General features: G+C 39.0%; 1 protein-coding gene across 3 annotated transcripts in view; it reads left to right on the top strand.

Moving 5' to 3' along the window:
• slc12a2 (solute carrier family 12 member 2) overlaps window positions 1–26607 on the top strand; it is a 54745-nt gene that overhangs the window by 23281 nt on the left and 4857 nt on the right. For 2 of the 3 annotated variants that reach the window (XM_017691318.2, XM_037547267.1), the window contains 22 exons: window positions 2271–2410; window positions 2502–2612; window positions 2714–2822; window positions 2921–3045; window positions 3135–3219; window positions 3320–3489; window positions 3588–3695; window positions 4392–4515; window positions 4601–4702; window positions 6675–6830; window positions 9498–9597; window positions 13136–13247; window positions 16123–16263; window positions 16414–16520; window positions 17349–17428; window positions 17925–18047; window positions 19743–19790; window positions 20559–20681; window positions 21327–21438; window positions 24193–24279; window positions 25143–25278; window positions 25739–25806. In XM_017691318.2, coding sequence (XP_017546807.2) covers window positions 2271–2410; window positions 2502–2612; window positions 2714–2822; window positions 2921–3045; window positions 3135–3219; window positions 3320–3489; window positions 3588–3695; window positions 4392–4515; window positions 4601–4702; window positions 6675–6830; window positions 9498–9597; window positions 13136–13247; window positions 16123–16263; window positions 16414–16520; window positions 17349–17428; window positions 17925–18047; window positions 19743–19790; window positions 20559–20681; window positions 21327–21438; window positions 24193–24279; window positions 25143–25278; window positions 25739–25806 — 2467 coding nt within the window. The remainder of the gene's footprint in view (window positions 1–2270; window positions 2411–2501; window positions 2613–2713; window positions 2823–2920; window positions 3046–3134; window positions 3220–3319; window positions 3490–3587; window positions 3696–4391; window positions 4516–4600; window positions 4703–6674; window positions 6831–9497; window positions 9598–13135; window positions 13248–16122; window positions 16264–16413; window positions 16521–17348; window positions 17429–17924; window positions 18048–19742; window positions 19791–20558; window positions 20682–21326; window positions 21439–24192; window positions 24280–25142; window positions 25279–25738; window positions 25807–26607) is intronic. The other variant, XM_017691319.2, reaches the window with a different exon arrangement.

Genomic DNA, 26607 nt, shown 5'->3' with positions numbered 1-26607 from the left:
GAAATTTCATTTAGTCTGGCACAACTTGGCACCTTTAGGATCTTTCATGTCAGTAAGACACTCTCTGCTGTTCTGTGCGTTTGAATGATGGGCTGGCTGTTCAGCTCTCTTTTGGCATTACATTGTAGTTGTCGTGCCCATGCATTACTTTCTAAGCAATATGAGTATCCACAATTCACTGATTGTAATGTAGACTGTGGTGGGTGTTATCAGGCAATTTATATGTAGTTGTAGGTCAAAAGAGGGCCCTGGTGGTCGAAGCTAAAACTATTAATGTGTGTTTAAAAAAAAAAAGATAAAACAAAAGTGTGACCAAAATTGTGGCCTGTAGATGGAACTTCTGCTGTATTGATTTTTTTTTTTTTTTTTCACTTTTGTTATTTTAATTATGTTTAATTGCTGTACCCCCTACAAAACCTCCACTCCTACACCAATATGTCATCACCTTCATATTTTATTTTAATCACCTAGATTGGTCAGGATATTGCATGAGTTACAGGAGCTGTCTACTAAGGTCATTATGATACTCTCCTTGTAGCTTATGTCTCTTACATTGGCATCCCGATGAGATCACTTTACAGCCCAGGCAATAAAACTTTACAAAAATTACACCATCTCTTTGACAGAGTCACCCCCCCCCCTTCCGTGACGTGATGAGGATATTTTGAAAAGGAAACATATGAAGTGAGGGAAGTGACTTCAATAAGGGATGGGAATTCACTGCCTAAACCATGCATGGTGAAATGTGAGAGCATGTCAGGTCATGGATGAGGCTAGTCAACACTGAGCTAATGTTGAGGTCAGCAGAAGGGCATGAAGTCCTCTAATGCACCTGACTACACAGTTGCCTATTCATCTCTCAGACAAACAAAACACATCTGTGTTTCAGAGTTTAGAGATCAACACTGGTGTTGTTTTTTTAAAAACTTAACATTTTTATTTGAAACTTTACATGAAAACTTTTCTTTAACCTACTCTTGCTTTTGCGGTCTTAATTTGTTCATAGTCCATGTTTGGGTGACATATTTCTGCTAATAGAGAAACACATTCCTATCCTCGGTGGGTTTATTTTCTATGTTTGTGCACAGTACAATGACCACTGTTAAATTGTGATCCTATTAAGACAGACTATGCTCCGTCCTACTCTGTGGAGTCACACACCCTTTAGAGTAAATCTGTTCATTACCTACAATTTGCTCAGATTGTGTGCTTCAGTCAGCTTGTCTGGAATATTCCACAGGTCACGTCAGCTATAATTATTTCCATCTTGCTTCTTCTCACAGTCTGAAGTACATTATCTGCAGAGGCCATACTGAACTGCACCTTGATCTGCTTGGAGGAGAAGGAAAGCACATTGCTCTGTTGTCATGGCATGTGGGAAAATTCAATAGGGTGTTTCAAAATCCCAGCTCTTTTGTCTCAAATGACAAGAGATACACAGTTGTTGTTTTAAGTCTGTAATTGATACAGGACTCTCCCCACGTGTTCAGGACCTTAAGGAAGGAGAAAAACAAAAGTTTTGTTGAAGTTTTTCTTCAGCACGAAACTGAAATGATATCATAGCATGGATATGTATGTTTTCTGAGATTTTGCCATGGGAATTCATTTTCTGCTATGTGCATTAGGTCTTGTATGTGCAGGATCAGTGTCTGTTGCAAACTGAGATGGAAACATAACTGGTATTTCTGCCTCTGACTGTCTAGAAGGGTTTGTTCAAGCTGTGCAAACCCTCACAAAAAAAGCTGACAGAATGGGGAAATTTAAAGAAGTCAGATTTAACAGTTGCTCCATTAAGAACTTTGATTTACCTTCATGCACCCTGGTAACACCTACTCCTTTTGTGGAAAAGCAACAAAGGATGTATTTATCAAACTACAGAGCAAAATGGTAGCATGGTTGCAGGTACACCTCAGTCAATCAGAGTTGATTGAGGTCACATGCCGTGCGTACGGCTTACAGTAATGCCTCCAATCATGGTTGCACATAGCTATTAATTCCACAGAGGCTAATCTTTTTTGGTATTCCAGCAATTTCTCACGTCTCCCCCATTGGACCACGCTCTATATAGAGCATGTCTAAATCTATTTATCAAGTCTGTGCCAAGCCACTATGTTTTAATTTCACAAATGGTTTTCAAAGTTGGCTAAAATGGGTTACTCGAGAAAGGACAGACTTTACTTCCAGCTAAACTAAAACCTAAGATCTGTTAGTTGTAAAACGTGTACTTGGTTCCCCTCCCACATACTAACATTTTTTTTCCATGTCCTCAGGTGGGGCATATTATTTAATATCTCGAAGTTTAGGCCCAGAATTCGGTGGTTCTATTGGTCTTATCTTCGCCTTTGCCAACGCGGTGGCAGTGGCCATGTACGTTGTTGGCTTTGCTGAGACAGTCGTTGAACTTCTTGGAGTAAGGAACACGATTCCAGTTATTCCCTTGGCTATTCCAAGACTGTGCACTGTAACTCTTTTAAAGAATCTGCTGTCTTCTTTTTTCTTAGACTGCAAATCTTGTCATGTTGGATCCTATCAACGATGTCAGAATCATTGGAACAATCACTGTTCTTATCCTCCTTGGAATCTCAGTGGCAGGCATGGAGTGGGAGGCAAAGGTGAGAAACTTGATTGCAATTTGTTTTTGTTCTCCTGGTTACCATACATGCACCAGAAAAGTATATGTGGGAAACATTTGATTGTTTTTTCATTGTTACAGGCTCAGATCTTCCTCTTGGTTATCTTGATCAGTGCCATCTTCAACTACTTCATTGGCACATTCATCCCATTCGAGTCAAAAGAAAAATATGGGTTCTTTGGCTATGATGGTACAAATAAGAGATTTTAGTGCACATGTTGATATTAGTTTTCTAAGAGATTTTCTGTTTTTAAATGCCTTTGACATTTACTTCTGTCCCTTCTTCAGGTGGCATCATGTGGGAAAATTTAGGTCCAGACTTCCGAGGAGAGACATTTTTCTCCATGTTCTCGATCTTCTTCCCTGCAGCCACTGGCATTCTCGCTGGTGCCAACATCTCAGGCGATCTTGCAGTAAGTTGTGCAGAATATTGGTGATGAAAAATGTGATAATTGTAGCCAAACAACTGGTTATATATTTGCATTCTTTCTTTGTTTTTAAGGATCCTCAAATGGCAATCCCAAGGGGAACACTTCTGGCTATTCTTATCACAGGCCTAGTCTACATGGGTGTTGCTGTCTCTGCAGGTAAACAGTGTTCATTAGTCATAAATTCTGTTCATGTTTTCTCTTGTACAGGCTTTGTCATTTTCAACTTGATCTATGTTTTTCTCTCTTCTTTTGCAAGGTGCCTGTATTGTGAGAGATGCCACTGGTGTTGAGCACAATGGCACTCTGAGTGCAGACCTCACAAACTGCACCGGTGCTGCCTGTAGATTTGGTTACGACTTCTCCTCCTGCAGGCCAGTTAATGAAGAAAAGAGCTCTTGCTTATATGGGCTCCACAACAATTTTCAAGTAAGTTTATTAACAAATTGGAAGTGGTACCAGGAGATGTGCTGTATGAAGAGTTAACTTGAACTTAAGCCCATTTTCTTCTCTCTTTTTCTCTCAAGATTATGAGTGTGGTGTCAGGTTTCAGTCCCCTCATCACCGCAGGAATTTTCTCCGCAACACTCTCTTCAGCCCTGGCCTCATTGGTCAGCGCCCCTAAAGTGTTCCAGGTAGGCGTTTTCTCTCATTTCTGCTAGACCTCATATTCTTTGAAAGGTTTTATATTCTTCAGTTATTTAACTACAGTTTTTATGACCTATTTTTATGATTTCTGGCATGGATATATTTTTGGAAATAAAGCAATGTTATGAGAATATGGTTTGGCCTGATATTTATTTAGTATAAATTGGTCTGACTTTACCCTTATCACACCAGTAAGCTATCAGTAGTAAAACTTGGTGTAAGTGAACATGGTTTCAAAATGCTCTGCTGTACTGGGATCAGTATAGAGTTCTACATGACAGTCAAAGTCACCTGTCCTGTGGTTTGAAATAGACACAGTTGTGTCAGTTAGTTAGATTAGTAATCTGAAACACCTGCATATGCTTATATAGTTTATGCCTAATAAAAACAAATGGAAAATTTCCATTTGGGCTTTTATGTATGTTGGGAAATATGTGTACACCTGATCTACTACAGGTAAAAAAGTGTGTAATCAGTTGCAGTTCCTTTTCACAGAGAGACTTTTGGAGTGTTACTTTCTTTTATTGATAAATTAGTTTATTAATAGTGAAAAATAAAGATTGTTGCCCTATGTCTTACTAAGCTTAAAACTTTTTTCAGTGTGCTATACAATAAAGAATTTAAACAGGTTGCTGTGCTTATACTTTTGTCTTGCATCTTTTTTTTATGTCTTCTGTTTTTAGGCTTTATGTAAAGACAACATTTATCCTGGCATTGCCAGTTTTGGTAGAGGCTACGGCAAGAACAATGAACCCCTGCGTGGCTACTTACTCACTTTTGGCATTGCCCTGGCCTTTATCCTTATTGGTATGCAGACATTTACCAACACAAAATACATAATTCAGTCTTATGTTTAAGTACAACTTTTAAAAACTGTGTTTTCTTTTTCCAGCGGAATTGAACACCATTGCTCCAATCATTTCCAACTTCTTCTTGGCCTCTTATGCCCTGATAAATTTTTCTGTGTTTCATGCCTCTTTGGCCAACTCTCCTGGTAAGGCTGACTTTTGATTATAAATATTAAGTCATATTGTTACATTAGATAATTCCACTAGGTTTTAGATTATTTCACTTACTTTTTTGCAGTGAAAATGCTTTAAATTCATGAATGAGTTAAATTGAATTGAATATGATGTGGGTAATATAGTTGTACTGTAACATGGATATTATGTAATATGGAGAGCAACGCAAGTGATGTTTAAGTGATTCTCTTACTGTCCACTGACTTAAAATGAACTTTTATGCAGTAAACCTCCATCAAATCTAAAAATGAGCAGTAACATCAGAAATAAAATAAGTTACTTTTAATTAATCTCTTAAAGTGTATCTAAAGTTTATCCCAGTGTAGTAAGAATTACAGTTTATCCTTCATATGTTGCCAGCAGATTTTCTAGATTATGTATTCTGCATCTGAAAACTAAGAATGCAGTAACTTTATGAATAGACATATTTCAAATCATAAATCAGTCATGGTTAATATTGGACCTTTCTGAAGACAAACTATTATTTATTGTACAACTACTCTTAATATGTAGTTTCAGAATGTTACTTTTTTTATTACACTTGGTTTTACTATAATGTCCTTTTATACATGATGTATGTATCATATGTCCCTATTTTGACAAAAACAGGTTGTTTGCTACAGTTAGTTTTGTAATGCTTGTCCATCTTTACTAATGGCCCAATAAGAATTGATTGTGATTTTGATTTTAGGACAGAACCACTTTGTAAAATTATGTTACTTAATACATGTTTAAAATATAATCACTGGAGAAAACATGATCTTATAAAGATTTCACCAGAGTATCACATTTGAAAAGATTTAATAAATAAAGCCTTTAGATATGGGCTACCTTTTAATCTCACGTCCCTTGTAAAATGTCATTGGTCTGTAGATCATTAAGCGGAAGAGCTCAGTTTGATGCACATCATTTATTTGACATTTCTGTCAATGAGTATTCACTCTGCTTTCATAAAATGAAATGTGTTAACCTCGCATATGTGTTGTCATTAATTTATTTCAGTATTAAGAAATGATCACCGTGTGTTTTTGAAATGCTTAGATTTTAGCTTGGGCAATGTATGATCATATAATAAAATTAAGTATGTATGTTTCAAGCACATGCATGTTTTAAGCACACATTTATTCTTTGTGTAAAGAGGTATGTTCTCTCTTCAATACCAAAGCTCTAGAAGACTACCAGGTAGATATCCTCAGTGTAATTTTGATGTGCATAATGTTCACACATACAATTTCATGCACATAAAGGGTACTTTTTTTTTTTTTTTTTTCTTCCCACCTGATGCAGCATTTGTTTGAGAACTCAGACTAGCACTGTCAGTCAAACTGCTTGCTTTTTTGGACAGTGATATGTACCCTTTATGTCATGTACCTTTTAATAGTTTCACAATGTAAACAGTTCCACTGTTAAATTACTTGACCTCACTAAAATCCCATTAGTCTAGTACTACTTGTCTGTTGAAGATGCCCTCTAGTTACTGTAACCTCTTTCATATGTATCCGCTAACTCGCTAACTCATTTTAATCCAAGTCTATATCCATGCTAAACTGTGATGCTACTACATTCGATTATCATAGTATATTGATGCATTTGGGCAAAGAGGATACAGGGAGCCACAATATATCCAAAATATGTCAAATATTTACTGTGTATACATCTTGGTAAGAATCTTTTCTCTCAGAGGCTAGACTATGAGAAGTCAAACTTACTGTTTAAAAGGTGTAGTAGTTATGTATTTTAGTACATATTGTAATTCTGTAAGAAGTAGTACAGAAGATGCTTTTTGGGGAAACGGTGGGCTAATAGTAACATTTTTACTTGATGATAGTATACATATCCTGTAGCAGATTCCTGGTCATTCAGAAGATTTGATTAGTTTTAGTAATTTAGGGCCCATATCCATTGTTCAGTCTCTGAATGTTGATGACTGCATGTATTGGGCAGGATGGAGACCCAGCTTCAAGTACTACAACATGTGGGTGTCCCTTGCTGGAGCAGTGCTCTGTTGTGTGGTCATGTTCGTTATCAACTGGTGGGCAGCCCTGTTTACCAACGTCATCGTCTTGTCTCTCTACATTTATGTCAGCTACAAGAAACCTGGTAAGATTAACTTCAGCCCTGCTTTGTAATCAGTGTCTAAGGTGTTACCTGTAGGCAGTATGAAATTTGCTGTTCGCGTGTTTATTATTTCTGCAATACTGGTTTTGCTATTGTGAGAATAAAACCACCCACAGAGAGACAAGTCTTAGACATTCTCGGGATGTTTACATGAGGGAAGCCATTTGCATCATCCAAAAAATAATTTTGGTCAAAAATAATGCAAATTAGTCACAAAAGATTTGACCGTGACCTTTTTTTTTTTTTCTCCAGTTGCCTGAGCCAGCTTCTCTTTTATTTCATTCACTGTTTTGAAGCTTGAGCCACAAAACTTAAAAAAAAAAAAAAAAAACTCATCCTATGTCCATTTGCATAGGTTTTTTTTTTTTAAGCTCATGCACATCCCTTTAGTCCTCCCTGTATCGGTTTCCCCATAAACAAAGATATTTTTATTTACTTAGGTTTTAAATAAGCATGGGTTTATTTATAAAATAAACATAGGTTTATTTTCATACACCTCACGTGCAAGAACCACCAAAGTAAATCTGCATAATAGGGTTTTAATAATATAATAAAAACCATGAAAGATTCAGCTGTTGACCCAAAATGCATTGTTCATTCTTTTTTCATATTACTTCCTGAATTTTGTGGCTAGGGACATCAGACTATAAATATTCAGTTGTTTACCCAAAGCACTTTTGTCTTATTTGTACTGATATTGTTATTCCTTAAATGTATAAGCTAAATGCTTTAAAACATGGTATAAAGATTCACAAACCTTAGAACCCTTCGAATTTTCAAGCTAGAACTTGAAATAAAAAAAAATTAGTTCTAGCTGAATTCCATTGCAGTACTCATCTGCAGTATGTGACTTATCTTTTTTCAACCCTCTATCCTGCCGTAAAACCCACTGATTTCACTTGAATTTAAGAGCTATATTGCACATATTTGGTGGAAACGATCCTAAATATTGCAAATTTGCATCAGTCATTATGCAGTATAGACAGTGTGGTGTTTTGTTCCATGTTGTTCAGTTCTGTGGCCTGTGCAGCATCATCCTCGGTGCGTTTCAGAACGGCAGCAGTACAATTATTGCATATCCCTGTGGAATGAATATCCCTATCCATTTTCTCAGCCTTAATCACCATTTCATTCATGTTCTGTCCTGCTGCTGAATTGGGTCAGTTTAGAGAGTTATGCATAATGAAGATGGGACAAGCACAAGGTGCCAAGCTATTGTCTTTTCTGACTTTAATGTCCATTTTGATAAGCATCACCACTGACACAAACACAGGATTTGTGTCTTGTTATTGATGCTTCTAGCTCTTTTTTTTTTCTGCTGATGGATATGGCCTTGTGTTATGAAAGAGTGAGGATTTGCATCTCAGTGCAGAACCACTTTACTTTCTCACACACACTTGCACACACTGCAGTGGTTGTGTCCTATTTCTGGTTGGAGTTGCAGTCAAGGCTTCCATGGAGAACATTTCCTTAAACAACAAGCCTTAAAATGTAATGATGTTTTTTTGGAGTACCTAGACAGGCATATGGGCTTTATCTATCTAGGTGGAGGTGGTATTGGTGGTGTTAAAAATTTTTGGACTCCAGTCCTTTTCGTAAAACGTATTTATGCCAGCTAGTTACATTAAAATATTGGAAGACTGTTGATGGTTGCTAAAGTGTTGCTTAGATGTTGTTCAGCAGTTGCTATGGCATCTAGATTGTTGCTAAGGTGTTGCTAGGTGGTTGCTGTGCTATTAAATACACTGCTACTTTAAATCTGCTGCTTCCTTAAGTTCACTGCTACCTAAGTGCTGGGTATCCACTGTTATGTTTAATCCAGTGGTATCTTAAATCCACTGCTACCTCAGATCTCCTACCCACATCCACTGGTGCCTTAAATTCATTGCTACACTAAATCTTCTGCTACCTCAAATCTCCTGCTTCCTTAAATCCACAACCACCTTAGATCCACTTAATGTGTGTACAATTTAAAAAAAAAATTGCATTAGATTGCATTAGCCATTTATTGTGTTAAAAGGGGTATTATTATTGAGACGGCCTTTCATCTCATTTTATCTGACTGCTCTTTAGACACGACACAGCACAAGCCACAGATGTAAATCTTAAACTACATTAAATTTAAGAGATGAGATGAATACTTTTCAGCTGCCACTTTAAAAGGCAAGTTGTGATGCAATTTATAGTGTTTCTCCTAGGTGTTTCTATGGTAATGGCACAGTCTAAGCTGTCTCTAATGTTAAATATGTCATGCCTGTGCTTTCTGTGGAGCTGGGCTCTGCCGTTGTGCAGAGTAATGGTGGAGGAAAAGGAGCTGAGTATGTGTGCAGGACAGGAGGTTTGCAGACAGCCTGGACCACGTGCTGTGCTAGTCTGAGGGTCTGCAGCCCTCTGGGTCACTGGCATGCTGGGGCCACAGATGCTGAGAACACCCATGCAGCGTGTGTGTACACACGTGTGGATTCCATGCGTGTGTGTGTGTGTGTGTGTGTGTGTGTGTGTGTGTGCGCGTGTGGTCTTAGTCAGTGTAAAGGTCATTTATATAAATGAACTTGTATACACACTGCCAAGTAAATGTTAATATGGGTTATTAGGGCACAGGTGTCTTGGTTACTAAAGTGTTTTAAATTAAATATGCTCTGTTTGCAGATGTGAACTGGGGTTCGTCCACCCAGGCGCTGACCTACCAGCAGGCCCTGACACACAGCCTGCAGCTCTGTGGAGTCGCAGACCATGTGAAAACTTTCAGGTAGAAAGATGCTGATTGTCTCCATTTAATCTCGTCTTTATTTTATTTTTGTTAAACATCATCATCTCCATTATAATTAATGCATAGCATCAGACTCAGTGTATTTTTCATATATAATAATTGTGCTTCTGTGACACGTTTTCTTAAGTTTTGAGATTTGAAAATAGAGACTTGTTTTATAAGATTTCATGAGGTCGCTCAGATCTATGTTTTGTGAATCTCATTTTTATAATCTGTTTTCCCAAAGGATAAGTTAATATATAATGTCTTTGTAATGTTTTTCTGACCAAACAAGTAAATATAATATGATTGGATTTCAATGGAATCAAGACAAGTGCAAAAAATATTGTCAGCTTTGAATGGCTTCTAGTGCTTTATTTAGTTTGAAAATCTACTCACACAGCACATTTTTCTTGCATTAAATGCATTTTACTGTAAAATAAAGAGCAAACCATTTTAGGATTTATGTCATACTCAGAAACTTGACTCTGCGAATCTGTAGATATTTTGTCTAGCATGACATCCCCATGAGAGTGTTATGTAAGCAAGACCACCTGGGACAGTGAGGCATACTACATCTTTTAAACTCGATTCTGTGTTCCTGTCTGTTCTTGAGTGCCCTATAGGACTGGAGATAGATAGATAGTCTAACAGACTGATTTGTAGACAAAGCCCAAGCCCAATATATTTCCTCGCTACTAAATATTCCACAGTCAACCGTCAGTGGTATTATAACAAAGTGGAAGCGATTGGGAATGATAGTAACTCTGTCACGAAGTGACAGGCCGTGTAAAATGACAGAGGGGTCAGCGGATGCTGAGGCGCAAAGTTCGCAGAGATCGCAAACCTTCTGCAAAGTCATTCGCTACAGACCTCCAAACTTCATGTGGCCTTCAGATTAGCTCAAGAACAGTATAGAGAGCTTCATGGAATACGTTTCCAAGGCCGAGCAGCTGCATCCAAAGCGTTGAATGCAGTGGTGTAAAGTGCAGCCACTGGATTCAGAGCAGTGGAAATGTGTTCTCTGGAGTGACGAATCACGCTCCACGGTCCACAGTCCGATGGATGACTCTGGGTTTGGTGGTTGCCAGGACAGAGGTAATTGTCTGACTGCATTGTGCCAAGTGTAAAGTTTGGTGGAGGGGGGTTTATGGTGTGGGGTTGATTTTCAGGAGTTGGTCTTGGCCCCGTAGTTTCAGTAAAAGGAACTCTTAATGCTTCACCAGACCAAGAATTTTGAAAAGATTTTGGACAATTTTATGCTCCCAACTTTGTGGGAACAGTTTGGGGATGGCCTCTTTCTGTTCCAACATGACTGCACATCAGTGCACAAAGTAAAGTCCATAAAGACATGTATGAACGAGTTTGGTGTGGAACAACTTGACTGGCCTGCACAGAGTCCTGACCTCAACCCGATAGTACACCTTTGGGATAAATTAGAGTGGAGACTGTGAGCCTGGTCTTCTCGTTCAACATTGGTGTCTGACCTCACAAATGTGCTTCTGGAAGAATGGCTAAAAATTCTTGTGAACACACTCCTAAACCATGTGGAAAGGCTTCCCAGATGAGTTGGAGCTGTTATAGCTGCAAAGGGTGGACCAACATTATATTAAAATAATAAAATCAAGCACCTAGGTATGCAGTCTGCCTTTAAAAACATTTGTGAGTGAATGGGTCATTCTGTTAATTAGAGCTCACTGAATTCAAGCATGGTACTGTAATAGTATGCCACCATTGCATCAAGTCACTGTGCAAAATTCCTTCCATCCAAGATTCTACAATCAACTGTGAGGTGGTATTATTGAAAACTGGAAGTGTTTAGAGACCACAGCAACTCGGCCACAAAGTGGCAGACCATATACAGTTACAAAGTGCTGGGGTATATAGTGCATAAGTCACCAACACCCTGCTATATCTATAACTGCAAAGTTCAAAATTTCCTCTGGCCATTAACATCAGCACAGAAACTGTGCGCCAGGAACTTTGACATGGGTTTCCATGGCTGAACAGCTGCAGGCGAGCCTTACATCATCAAGCATAATGCCAAGCGTTGAATAGAGTGGTGTAAAGCATGCTGCCGCTGGTGCAGTGGAGCTGTATTCTGTGGAGTGACGAATCTCATCTGGCAGTCTGATGGATGAGTGCCAAGTTTGGTAGAGGAGGGATAGTGCTATTGGGTTGTTTTTCAGGGGTTGGCCTAGGCCCCATATTTCAAGTGAAGGGAAATCTTAAAGTTTCAGTGGAACAAGACATTTTGGACAATTTGATGCTTCTGACTTTGTGGGAACAGTTTGGGGCCCTTTTCTGTTCCAGTATGCCTGAGCCCCTGTGCACAAAGCAAGGGCCATAAAACATAGCTGGGTAAGTTTGGTGTGGAAGAGCTTGACTGGCCCATACAGAGTCCTGACCTCAACCCCACTGGGCACCTTGAACTAGAACAGAAATTGTGAGCCAGGCCCTCTTGTCCAACATCAGTGTCTGACCTCACAAATGCTCTTCTGGGTGAATGCAAAAAGTTTCACAGACTGGCTTCAAAAACTTGTGGAAAGCTTCCCAGAAGTGTTATGGATGCTGTTATAGCTGCAAAGAGGGGACCAACTCCATAGTAATGCCTGTGGATTTAGAGTAGGATGTCATAAAAGCTCCTGTAGGTGTTCCAGTACTTCTGTCCATATAGTATGTGTGTATGTATGTATGTATGTATGTATATGTGTGTTTGTATGTATGTATAGGTATAATAAGGTATAAGAGCCTATTTAAAAAAAAAAAAAAGAAAGTGTAAAAGCACATTATATTTGATTATTTTAGTCTCATTAACACCAGGCAAATATGCAACTTGCAGGAACTGTAGGAGCTGAAATGGAGGAAACTGTAACCAGAATGTGGCCTCTTAGATTTCCCATGGCAAATAGCCCATGGGGGATTAGGGAGTGTCTGATTAATACCTTGATAATCAAACGAGTTACTACCATTGCCTCGCTCTAATCCCTTTTTCTTAGCATATTTGCTTTGAAGTACCTTAATCTGAACTTCTCGTGTTCTATTCCTGACCAGAGAGATGATCTATCCAACTCATTTGAAGATAGGACTGTCTATGGAGGTTATTAGTTGCAATACATGTAGTTTTAACCTTTGTGTTCACATTATTTTACAGGGTGCCTGTGGATCCTTAAAAGTCTCATAAAGGCTTAAAATGGATTTATTCTTATGATTTAGCTGTATTAATCTTGGGGATGTCTGATCCTGGCCTATTTTCTTGGATCAGATATTGACTAAAGAAAGCACAATCCACTTAGTCCTTTTTTGTTTTTGCATTCTATTTACTCTGATGTTGTCAAACAGACATTATGCACAACCGTGAGGCACAACAAAGCATGAAACAAATCCTCTAAATGTCTGTATTTAAAACTTCTAATATCTGCAGCACTGGTATTTCCACTGTTTTCCACATTTTCCACTTGATTGTACAGCGTAGAATGAAATCTCCTAATGACCTCTTACACACTCAGGATCAAGTCACCTCTTTGCTTTTTTACAGGCCGCAGTGTTTGGTGATGACGGGGGCACCTAACTCTCGCCCGGCTCTCCTCAATCTTGTCCATGCCTTTACTAAGAATGTTGGCCTGATGGTCTGTGGCCATGTGCGCATTGTGAGTTCTTGACCACACTCCACTGACACCAAATCTATTCAGTACATCACACTTGTCTGAACTACCAAGATTGTTATTTCAGCTGCCACTTTAAAGATTTATTTTAGGGCCCCCAGATGGTGCAGCTGGCTGAGTAGTTGTCCATCTCAGGGACTTTAGTTTGGTTCCCGATGTTGCCACAGCCATCTATGGCCTCCTGGAGTTCTAACTCTGAGCTTGGGAGTCCAAGAGAGCACAGCTAGACCTACTTTTTGATCAGGAAACCTAGCTTAGTTTCTCCCTCCTGTCAGTTTGCAGTGGCGTTGCCCAATTGAATCTTTATTTAGAGTTACTGCATAGTGTTCACTTTCTGGTTAAAATGACTGGGTTCCCATGTCTCATAAGAAGTATGTACTTGCCTTCACTCTTCCAGACAGGGGTGATTGAGAAATCTGAAAAAAACATTTGGTCTTTCATTTATCCGGTCTTCATTTAAACAATGTTGATAGAAAAAGGAGACATCATTTTACAATTGACACCTAAACGTAACATTTATGTCATCCTTAATATAATTTAAATAAACAGAAATGCAATTTTCTTGTGTGGAAAAAGTGAGCACCTTTGCGTCAAACTGAAACTCAGGTCCACCAGATTAGGTGCTAATGATAGTATCTAACAGTGTTCCTATCTTGGAGAAACCTGTTTTCTTTACACTTCAGGTATATGGTCAGGTTTGCTTTTTTGTTATTGGAGTTTGGGTGTCATCATACCTAGTTCAGAAGAGCTCTCTGGGACCTTGAAAACGAAGATTGTGGGTGCTGAGTCTGGGAACGGGTTTGTGATACGTTTCCAAAATATTAAAAAAATCGATCCTTCCACTGTCTAGAAGATCATGTTCAAGTGAAAAAGATTTAAAACCACTGCCAAAATGTCCAGGTCAGGCTTCTTCAGCAAATTTAACCCAAGAGCAGACTAAAAGAACCCCACAACTTCATCACAGTATCTGCAAATAGCTCTTGCCACTGTATATGTTAAATTGCATGCATTTACCAATACATTGCGACTGCACAGATTGAAATGCTGTGGGATTTGAAACAGGCTGTACATGCAAGAAGCCACTCAAGCACTGACCAAGACCAAGGAACACAAAAGGCAGGTCCGAGATACTGTTGTGGAGAAGTTTAAAGCCGGATTTGGATACCAAAAGATTTCCCAAGCTTTAAACATCTCAAGGAGCACTGTGCAAGCGATCATATTGAAATGGAAGGAGTATCAGATCACTGCAAATCTACCAAGACCCGGCCGTCCCTCTAAACCTTCATCTCAAACAAGGAGAAGACTGCTCAGAGATGCAGCCAAGAGGCCCATGATCACTCTGGATGAACTGCAGAGATCTACAGCCAAGATGGGAGTCTATGTCCATAGGACAACAATCAGTCGTACACTGCACAAATCTGGCCTTTATGGAAGAGTGGCAAGAAGAAAGCCATTTCTCAAAGATATCCATAAAAAGTCTCGTTTAAAGTTTGCCACAAGCCACCTGGGAGACACACCAAACGTGGAAGAAGGTGCTCTGGTCAGATGAAACCAAAATCGAACTTTTTGGCCACAATGCAAAATGTTATGTTTGGCGTAAAAGCAATACAGCTCATCACCCTGAACACACCATCCCCACTGTCAAACATGGTGGTGGCAGCATCATGGTTTGGGCCTGCTTTTCTTCAGCAGGGACAGGGAAGATGGTTATAATTGATGGGAAGATGGATGGAGCCAAATACAGGACCATTCTGGAAGAAAACCTGTTGGAGTCTGCAAAAGACCTGAGACTGGGACGGAGATTTATCTTCCAACAAGACAATGATCCAATACATAAAGCAAAATCTACAATTGGAATGGTTCACAAATAAACGTATCCAGGTGTTAGAATGGCCAAGTCAAAGTCCAGACCTGAATCCAATCGAGAATCTGTGGAAAGAGCTGAAAACTGCTGTTCACAAACGTTCTCCATCCAACTTCACTGAGCTTGAGCTGTTTTGCAAGGAAGAATGGGCAAAAATCTCAGTCTCTCGATGTGCAAAACTGATAGACATACCCCAAGCGACTTGCAGCTGTAATCGCAGCAAAAGGTGGCGCTACAAAGTATTAACGCAAGGGGGCCGAATAATATTGCACGCCCCAATTATCAGTTTTTTTAAATATTCAAATTCAGTTTAAAATATCCAATAAATTCTATAAATAAGTTCTACTTCACGATTGTGTCCCACTTGTTGATTCTTCACAAAAAATTACAATTTCATATCTTTGTTTGAAGCCTGAAATGTGGCAAAAGGTTGAAAAGTTCAAGGGGGGCAAATACTTTTGCAAGGCACTGTATGTAAATTTGAACTGTTTAGCACAGTAGCTTCTTGTTTTCTAGATTATTTACACATTGAAGTAGCCCTACCTGGAGCAATAGCAAAAGTTTCCAGTCCATTATGCCAGTTTTGGAGATGTAATAGTTTTTAATGTGAAAAGCACTTTACAGCGGCTCCCCTGCCAGGCCACACCACAGTAATCAAAAGCACATTGTCTGGATCCAAGTTCCATTAAGTCCCCACAACTGGACCTGAAGGAGCACAGTAACCTTACATTGGCTTTCACCGCATATTCCATTACTAAACCAAAAACTGGAGAAACTGACCATTTTCCTGGCATGCAGTGGTTCTCTTTCCCAGACCTTTAATATTGGCGATCAAGACACAATGATCAGACATCATAAATGCACTTTTGTGGATATGAATGATTCCTATTTATGCTTTGGTGAATAATTCTAAAACACTTGTTGTGCATGGATTGTTCAGCTGCAGAGAACATCGCTCTGTCTTCTTAACAAACTTTTTCCTGTTCTTGTCATCAGAGCTCTCGTAGGCCAAACTTTAAGGAGCTAAACAGTGATTTGGTACGCTACCAGCGCTGGCTTCTCAACAACAACTCCAAAGCTTTTTACACACCTGTGGTCGCCGAGGACCTCCGCCAGGGCACCCAGTACCTTCTGCAGGTGGGTGTGTTTTATTTTCAGTACTTCATGTTTTTGGGTGAAATTAATTAATTTATAAAGTATATTTTGATAACTGTGATTTGGGTAAGCATATCTGTTTAGGCACCATTGTGTGCAGGCTCCAGGCTAACATGACTTTCTGTCTGTTAGGCTTCTGGCCTTGGAAGACTGAAGCCAAACACACTAGTTCTTGGCTTCAAAAATGACTGGAGCAACGGTGATATGAAGGATACAGAAATCTACATGAATATGATACAGTGAGTAAGGGTACTTCCTTAGCATTTCAAACGCCAACAGTTTCAAAGGCAAATAGGAATAAAATGTAACAGTGATGCATAGCCATGACATTCTTTGGCTGAAAACAAACTTCAGGGCATGCTGGGTTGAAAACCTTTTTGATTCTTTTGTAACAGTGTTCTGCATGCTGTGCATTTTCAAATGTTTCCAAACCGGTGGTGGACAAGTTCATGGGTGTTGCATACCTGAGAAATGATTACAAATCGCTAATATACCTCATAAAAAAAAAATTTCCACATGGTCAACATTTTCATTGTTGATTTGCTGCCACTTTGTTCGTACTGGTTGAACACGTCTGCACCGGCAGCATTTTTATAATAGTCTAGATAATGATGACCGGATAATAGTCACAATCATACATAATGGTCATTGTTGTATGATACATATCAGAGAGAGATCTATTTGCTCTACTTGCTCATCTAATAATGAGCCTTGTGCTTTAATAATTAATTAACTTGCAAATGAGTACCATACTGCTTAAGGAATGCATAGTACCTAGCAGTATTTCTTGTACACCATTACGTAAAAATTAGTTCTCTTTCGTGAATGTGTTTACAATGCTGTAGGCCCCTCTTTGAGCCATGTGCACATTCTGTCCCCTCCATCACTGTAACATGTGCTTGAGCTTGTTTGTTTGTGTGTTTTAGCCTAAGTATTTACAGTAATCGTTTGGACCTGGAGGAAAAGCACCGTTTTAATGTAAACGTGTCACAGATCAATCCGTTAGTCTCACGGGAGGATGTCTGACATCAAACATTTGTTTATTTGTGTTTATTTGTATGTTTTAGTGATGCCTTTGACTTCCAGTATGGCGTTGTCATTCTCAGACTGCGAGAAGGGCTTGATATTTCCCACATTCAAGGCCAAGGTACAGTGCAGGACCTACCATGTGTTTTAATATTGCTGCCATTGTTGCCAGTTAGATGTTTACCTTGTGAAACCTGCAGTTGCCTGCTCTAAAAATGAATGACTCTTTCCAGCTGAAGGATCACTGTTTGCTGTACCTTCTCAGCACTATAAACATGTTATTTGCTTGTCTATTTTTATGAAAGCTAATCCGTAAATTGTCCGTTGAGTGTGCTCTTAAAGCACAGGGCACACCTTGTGCTCAAAAACTAACAGTTTGTAAACTAAGTGTGCCATTCTGGCCTGAAGTAGGAATTAAGAAATTAAGGGTTTGACTTTAAAGCAACAGGACTTCTATGTTTAGGCAAAATAAATTGTCCTTGTAATGGAGCTGATTTCCCTAAACAGGAAACTCTACTTATGCTAAATTCCATTTGAACTTGTCTTGATCTCATGGTTTTGCACAGGAATGAACACAAAACCTGGCACATAACTTCATCATTTTTGTGTCTCCAAAGATGATACTTCAGCCATGAAGGATGTTGTGGTGTCTATTGACATGAGCAAAGACTCGGACGGTGACTCATCCAAGCTTTCATCCAAAGCAACAAGTGTTCAGAACAGTCCAGCTGTCCAAAAAGGTGAGCATTTTCTTAGTTTTAATGAAGTTTAGTTTGTTGTTGACGTTTTGTTGTCCATTGACCATTATATTGAAGTTTTTTAATACAAGACTAAAACTTGCACTCTAAGAATTCCCTACACTCTTAAAAGGCTCATATGGAAAAGAAAAGAAAGGAAAAGCTGTCTGTTGCGTGGATTTCATCTCCTTTTTTCGTGTCAGTTCTTTCTTGAATTCTATGAATGCTACTTTTTAGTAGATCTTTAAGTGCTCACACAGGAACTGTTGTGACATGCTCCTGTGATCTTGATCATCCCACTGGGACCTTATGCTCCAATCAGTACCACACTTCACGTTCGATACACACACACACCAGATGTCCTTGCTTGTGCTTATGAAGAGTTCCCAAGATGTCTACCCCCACAGCTGTGTGACAAATAAACAGGGACGTTATTCCCACAAACGGGAAACAGTTACGCTGGGAACAGGGCAGAACCAGAGTGTTTACATGACACTTGACAATACTTGGTGTCCAGTAAGCTGAGAGAATATTCTTCCACAACTACATGGAGTTGCACAGGGGGCAGTCTTGCAAGACTGTCTGCAGAGAGGCTGGTGCTTTTCACCACAAAGTGTGGACAAGAAGCACCTACCTTGTTAAAAAGAGGCCCAAGATATTAACTTTACAAAAAAAGGAAAAAACATATTTTACTTTTAATGTAAGTCAGTGGAACCAGACTTTTTGTCTAAGTAACTTTGTGCCACTTTTTTGGTCCATTGTCCATGCAATTTACATGCAATGTAAATGTGCTTCACAGAAGTGCAAACACACATGAAGATAGCCAGTCACGCTAGTTGTGGCCAGGTTTGTGTGCCAAAGTTTTAATGGTCATATAGCCTCGGAAGCTGCACAGAACATCTGGAAATGGAGCGTCTGAGACTACACATAATGACCCTGTGTGTGGAGAGAGAAAAAAAGCCAGTTCTCACAAGCTTCCAAGTAACCATTTTAAAGAATTCCCTCAGAAACTTTGTCTGATTGGACATTGCACAGATACTAACAAATTGCACACCTAACCTGCTCCAGGGCAGGGCGAGTTCAAGATTTCTGATTATGAACAGCTATGGGACCAGTTGGGGTGAGCCTCTAAATATGGACTGGCCCCTGTGCCCCAAGCCCTGGTTAGGAGCATATTTATATGTTGGATATAAAGAAGAGCATAAAGAAGATATCTAAAAAAAAAATAAAAAAAATAAAAAAAGGTGCCATCATATTAAAAGAGCTATTTGACTCTGAATTATGGTAAAGGAATTTGAGTGATGTCTGTCAGATGGACTCCCAAATATGCCTTCCTTTATCCTAGGGGGTTATGGAAGAGGAGGCCATGTGTATTTTCTTATGGTGTGATTTTGTCCATCTGTCTGTTGGGACTGCTCACTTTCTGGTTGTATGCGTATGTTTTTTTGAGTAGTGTATGTTGTTTTGAACTAAAGGATCATGTTTCCCTAAGAGACTTGATGCGATTGGTATTAAGCATGTGTGTTTTCCCCCCCCCACAGAGAACAGTTTGTTTCATTTGGAGCCATTTCTAATTCAATGTTAACAGAACAGACTTCTCATTGTACCTCACTGTTGACGCATGTGTTTCCCATCACAACAGCAGCGAGCATTAACCTTCCTCTGTTTTCTCCCCTTTCCTTTCTGAATTTCATCTAGATGATGAGGATGACGGCAAAGCACCTACACAACCCCTGTTGAAAAAAGGCAGGCAGTCCATCTTGTGTGTCTCTCTCTCTCTCTCTCTCTCTCTCTCTCTCTCTCTCTCTCTCTCTCTCTCTCTCTCTCTCTCTCTCTCTCTCTCTCTCTCTCTCTCTCTCTCTCTCTCTCTCTCTCTCTCTCTCTCTCTCTCTCTCTCTCTCTGTATTCCCTCTACACTGAACTGTCATCTAAAAATAACTATTCTCTTTCTTCAGTTTTCATGTGTTTTTTTTTTTTTCTGCTGGCTTCCTTCTAAACCTCTCCCCATGGCTTCCTGTGGCCTCAAGCCTACCTGTGTGGTACTGTGTGCTTCATCATGACTTGAGAATCTGTCTTCTTCACTCTAGTTGTGTGTGGGTGTGTATGGGTGTTTGTGTGCTCTGATGATGTGCCTTTCTTTCTTCTGTTTTTCTCCTGGACTCCTCCTTCTGCTGCGTCTAGTGGATAGAATGCTCTGCAGTAGTATTGTATCTAATGTGATATGTTGCCAATTGTAATGGTTGCTAAATAGAACTATATGCATTAATTTGGTGGGGTGTATCTTCCTCTTTTTTTCTTGGCTTACATTCAAAGGGCTTTTCAGGGATCTCATTGTCTTTGACTCTGGATAAAACTAAAACCTCAAGATAAAACCTTTTGAATTTTTCTCTGTGCTGTTTGATATGCACCACCCTGCAGTCAGACTTAAATATGGCAAAGTAGCTTTGTGTGCCATCTTTCCTTACTGAAGTGCTTTCCTAAAGTATGTGTGTGCGGCTGTGTGTGTGTTCTTAGATAAAAGCAGTCCAACTATGCCACTGAATGTAGCCGATCAGAAGCTGTTGGAGGCCAGTCAGCAATTTCAGAAGAAGCAAGGCAAAGGCACAGTGGATGTCTGGTGGTTGTTTGATGATGGCGGTATGTTGCGACTTCCTAAATGTTTCTTCCATCAAGCAGTTTAACATTAGCTGCATTTCCCTCGACTTTCTGTGCAAATTATTAGGGATAATATGAAAAGGTGTGAAATGTTTGCAGTTCTTATTCCTTCAAACTGAATTTTAAAAGACTTTTGAATGTTATTTCTTGTCTTCAGTCCATTTGTCACTGCCATGCTGTTTGTTTTTGGTGTTAGAGACATGTGAGGGGAAACTAGTCACATTAAAGTTAATGGATGATTTATGGAAATACATTATCCCCTCCCCCACCACCACACCCCCTGCCCACCACAAAAAAGAGTCTCCAGTGTACATTTTCGCAGTATTTCTGTTATCGGCAAACATTATTTAACACTTTGGACAACATTACAATGCATTTCCATTTCCATGAACTACATCCACAAACCTTTTGGAGTATTAAAACAATTTACACAAGCAGTGGTGTGGATGGAAACATAGCTGCACTCTCAGCCATTGGGGCTGTTCCTTTTTTTTTTTTTTTTTTTTTTTTTTTTTTTTCCTCCTAGCAGTAAGAGCCTCAGCTTTATGTATGTTGAACAAAAACAGCTTTATAATTTTTGTTGTGTTTTGCAGGCATTTGAGCTTTGCTTTTTTGTGCTTGAGACAGGCCTGACTCTGCTCATCCCATATTTAATCGCCAGCAAGAAAAAGTGGAAAGACTGCAAGATCCGAGTCTTCATCGGGGGCAAGATCAACAGGATTGACCATGACCGCAGAGCGTTAGTAACTTATTTTGCTTTGGAAATAGAGCTGTCACAGTTCTAAAATTTTAGCTGATGAATAATGGTCATACAAAAATTTACAATTTAATTGCCCTTTCATGCCCGTTGTATGCATCTAGAAAACTGGCCACATTGGCTTATTAGCAATCTTGCTTCCTAGCTATGTTTTCTTGTTAGCTACCGCTAGCAGTACTGTCAAATTCATACACCCACAGTACTGGGTGAACACACGTTTGTTACATAGAATCATGTGTCGTAAGCAAAGCTTAGTTTTGTTCATAAGAGTGAAAATATAAGCTAAAAAAACTCATTCTGCTAGCATACATGCTAAAATCATTAGAATTTTAGTTGGGATTTCACATAATTGCGATTAGGTGATAATTGTGTAACAATAATTGTGACAGACCAATTTGGAAAGCTTTTCAGCAGATTGTTAAAAAGAGAAGAATTTAATAAATCAGCCCTGAGATATTAATCAGGCATAACTTTTTTTTTCCTTGTCAGCTTCGCTGACCATATAGCTGACAAACTGTTATCTGTAACAACTGGCAAACGTACAAAATTCACAAGTAACCCAAGTAAGCGTATCAGTTTAGCGTTGTGCAGGCTGCTAGGGGTGGGAAAAGAATGTAATGCAGTATTATAATGCAAAATTTTAGTAATGCTCTTGATATAAGTACTGATATTGTATTATCTTATTTAAATGACCAAATTGCATTGTCTTATTAAAAAATTTACATTGTAAATTGTAACCTTCCTCAAATGGAATAAATCACAATGTATTGCAATATGTCAGCACAAAATTCTTTAAATATCGCAGTGAAATTGTGTCGTGGCCCAAGTATTGTAACATGTAGATTCCCACCTCTGCAAACTGCATGCCTTAATCACACTTTTGCCTCAAACAGTGTTGGATTGTTAAGTAATGTCTAATAGACTTGCTTATGTTTCTGACACTGTGACAATACTGTTAGCAAAATTCAGGCTTCATGATGGCTACTAGGGATGTGCGCAGGTACTTGAGTACTCGGTTCACTGTTGGATGTGCCAATATTCGATTACTAAAAATCACTATTCAGGTACTCTATTTTTTTTTAGCACAGGGCAACGGAGAAAATACACAGACTAAAAATACAATGAAATGCTGTTTTTATGTTTCAACTAGACTGTAAAATGTTATGATTTTCCTAATGTGTGTGAGTAAGTATGTATATTACACTTTACCACTCCTGAAATAAGAAAGCATGAAGGTAGTAGTGTTACCAGGGATACATTATTAAGTATGTGATTGAGGCAGCAAATGAAGCACAGCTTTTGCTAACTAAGCCAACTACTCCCTAATGTTAGGTCTAGAAACAGTGGATATACATTTCTCTGTCAAACTAACAGGTGGGTACAAAATGCCTTATGTAAGATGAATTCAGCTATGTACCAGTTAGAGGTTGCCTTTTTAGATGCAACCTAAATCTACAGCTGATACTCATCCATCACAAAACAGTTAGTGTTTCTTGACTTTTTTAAAATAATAAAACCTGTTTTCAAATATTTTCATCTGCACCTGTTTAAAATTTAAAGCTGTCTCATTGACTGCAGAGAGGACGAACTAGGACTTGTCACTGTGGGTTTCAGAAATGCTGCTTAGTCAGGGCAGGGCCACACACCTCGGGCATGAAGCCTGTGCTGTGAGGCCTATTAGAATGCCATGCTTCTTTTTACATAAAACACTTTATGCACGCGGTCCCTGTATTGTTGTAATATTTTCTTTCTTTCTCTCTCTCTCTCTCTCTCTCTCTCTCTCTCTCTCTCTCTCTCTCTCTCTCTCTCTCTCTCTCTCTCTCTCTCTCTCTCTCTCTCTCTCTCTCTCTCTCATATATCCTCTGTGTATTTCAGAGAGAGTGCTCTGAACCCACGTGGCGGTATTGTCCAACACAAATGTTTCCCATTGTCCTTTGCAGCTGCCTGCTGCTCCTTTGTTTGCTAAATTTAGCAGTGTGCCAGCACTCAGTCCTTTCATAGCACACTGGAGGTAGTGTGGAAGTCGCTGGGTTTCAATGAACCCCACACAGTATATAAAACCATGCTTGACTGCCTCAGTGTGTTTAAGGTTACTGCAAGTTGTTAAAAAGATGGTCAAATGTGAATGAAAGAGGTTATGACTTTATTCATTCTTTCAAAGAAGTTGAATGATGACAATAATTAAAATACTTACTGGTACAATTGCAAGAGAAAGTACTGTAGGGCATTTCATTTTACCCGTAATAGTCAAATCCAGTCTTGCTGAGCATGACTGTTTTTGTCACGGTGTGGATTTATTTACAGTTTATTTGTCAAATAAATAATTTATTTTTTAAAAATCACACCTGCTTAGAGAACTCTATTGAAGACGTGAGGGTTCCTTTGAGACTTACATTAAATAACAACCTGTAGTTTTGCTCAGAGCTTCAAAATTGCTGCTGTATCCAGCTGTTGCTGTGCTTTTTTTCATTTCTTTTGAAGTTGTTTCCTTTGAAGACAAGTCCTAAGGAAATTACTATTCAGAGAGCAGCTTTGCGACTGTTATCTCCCAAATCCACAGATAATTTTAACAGTCCATATGTATCTGCCATGTTAGTTTTTTCGGTGCTCACACTATTTCTGTAGCTTTACAGAGGCACCAGAGTGGCTTTGAATGCAGGTCTTGAATGTATTCCATATAAAAATGTCTTTAGAGGTCTTTGGGTAACCCCCTTTGTTCTTTTGCTCTCTCCTCAGAATGGCCACGTTGCTCAGCAAGTTCAGGATAGATTTCTCTGACATCACCGTCCTGGGAGACATCAACACAAAACCCAAGTCTGAGAGGTAGGATAAGAGTTACCCTTTCCTTTTATCTTACTAGCCCTCATGTGAGCTGTAATGCCATTTTGTGATTTCACACAAACATCTCTGTAATTGTGCGGTTCCCCTAAGTCAACCACCAAATGGCTGTACATTGCAGTGGCAGCAGCAGTGCTTTATGAATTATTAATTTTTTGCCATTGGTCGGCCTCTGTTCTGATGATGTGTATCTAGAGCAGCTGTGGGGATTTTTAATTTTAAGCACATATTAAAAATGACAGATCACACCATACCTTGATTGCAATCTGTATACACACTTTTTAATTTACTGCAAACATAACCTCCGATTACAAAGGGCAGTGTGCTGAATGGCTGGAGCTGTTCTTTGGGTGAGCCATTGTAATTGGTCTTTCAATGCTGCTTAGCCAGGGCAGCGGCACACGCCTGCAGCATTATTGCCAAGTCTGTCATTGTGTGCAAGACAAGAATGTCTATACAAGTTAATTTAATAAAAATGTCCATGTTGTTTCATGTCTTCATGACCCAACAGTATCATTAGTATCATTCTTGTACTTGAAATATTATTTTATATAATAGTGCTTTTTTTATATTATCATCGTTATTATTATTATTATATTATCATTATTATGATTTTATATATATATATATATATATATATATATATATATATATATATATATATATATATATATATATATATATAATTTATTTTTTTTATTTTTTTCTTCTTCTTTACTCATTCTCCTATTTTGCCTCTGGGCTTAATTATGTTACAATGTTTGTAGGGAATATCTTATGACAGGAAATTGTAAGCAATAGTTTAATAATGGAGAAAAGTGTTATAAAACATTTGTGTGTTGATTCAGTTTGGCAGCATTTGCCAAGATGATTGAGCCCTATAAGCTGCGAGAGGACGACATGGATCAGGAGGCAGCAGAAAAGCTGAAGTCTGACGAGCCCTGGAGGATCACTGACAATGAGCTTGAGCTCTATAAGGCCAAGGTGAGCACAAGCCCACCCCCTCCATACAAACCACCCAGATGCCAGTAGCTTCTTTTCCTTTGATTCTCAGCCAAAGACCTCCAGGTTCTTTTTAAAGACACACTGCATATTATAGAGAATAGGTAATGAACTTCCATTGTAGTAAGTGTGGCGCCAGCAGACTGTGTTTCATTAACTGTAGTTTGTTTTGTCATCTGAGAGCCGTATCAGCTTCCGCAGCTGGACAGAGCTCTTTTGAAATATGAGCGGAATTACAATTGCCCTCATTAAATGACACAAAACTGAATTGTACCGAATGTAGTTGGGGGAGTTGGAGTAAGTAGAAGCCAGTATTTGCTTCAGAAAAGGTAAAGATTAAAAAAATTAGGGCTGTCTGCATTCAACAATAGATGGAGTCATCTTGAAACCGGACAGGAGTATTTCGTTCTAGCCTGCATATGTTTGTGTGTTTATTTTACAGAGTAATCGTCAAATCAGACTGAACGAACTGCTGAAGGAGCACTCGAGCACAGCAAACCTTATTGTCATGTAAGTAGATCGGACCTGGATTAAATTATTCCATCAACAAGTGTGTGTGTGTACGTACACGTACGTACGTACCTAGCATATACCTTTTGTGTATGGGTGTGTGTATACGTGTGTGTGTGTGTGTGTGTGTGTGTGTGTGTGTGTGTGTGTGTGTGTGTGTGTGTGTGCGTGTTATGGGAGAGTCTTATTTCTATCAGTAAGGTCTGTAAGTGAATTAGCAGTGCTGCAGTGAAATCTGAGACAGCAGTCTGTGTCTTCAGGCCAAACACAACACACTCTGGGCTTTTACCTGGAATTGCTAAGTTTTTACCATGCTTTTAATTTTATGATTTGTGATGTCAAATTCTTTTCAACTGAATGACTGACTAATTCTTAAAAAGGCCTCCACAGTCCACAGTCAATCTGCACCAACCAAGAAGACTTACCCTGTTCAGTGCTTGTGTGTCTGCTTTCATTTGTTAATGACAGAAAGGCCCTAGTTTTCCTACATCATTTTTAAAAGGTTTAAAATTAATGAGAACATCCTGGAAACTGGCTTTGGTCTCCTTGCAGGTGTCAGGAGATGTTTCTCACTATTCCTGCTGGCTCATCCTGTGACTCATCCTGTGTGGCAAACATTAAATGCTATTGAACAGTAGGCTGTGCTGCAGAATTTGTCCCCATTGTTCTAGGAGTCAGATGGCTTTCATGCTCATTGTTTAATATGAAAATATATTCATCCAGCAGATTAATGCATGAATTGACTAAAATGATGTATATTTCTCTCACTCACTCACTCACTCACTCACTTACTCACTCACT

Source organism: Pygocentrus nattereri, chromosome 18, assembly GCF_015220715.1.
Source record: "Pygocentrus nattereri isolate fPygNat1 chromosome 18, fPygNat1.pri, whole genome shotgun sequence".
NCBI lineage: Eukaryota > Metazoa > Chordata > Actinopteri > Characiformes > Serrasalmidae > Pygocentrus > Pygocentrus nattereri.
This window is presented reverse-complemented; position numbering and strand designations above follow the sequence as displayed.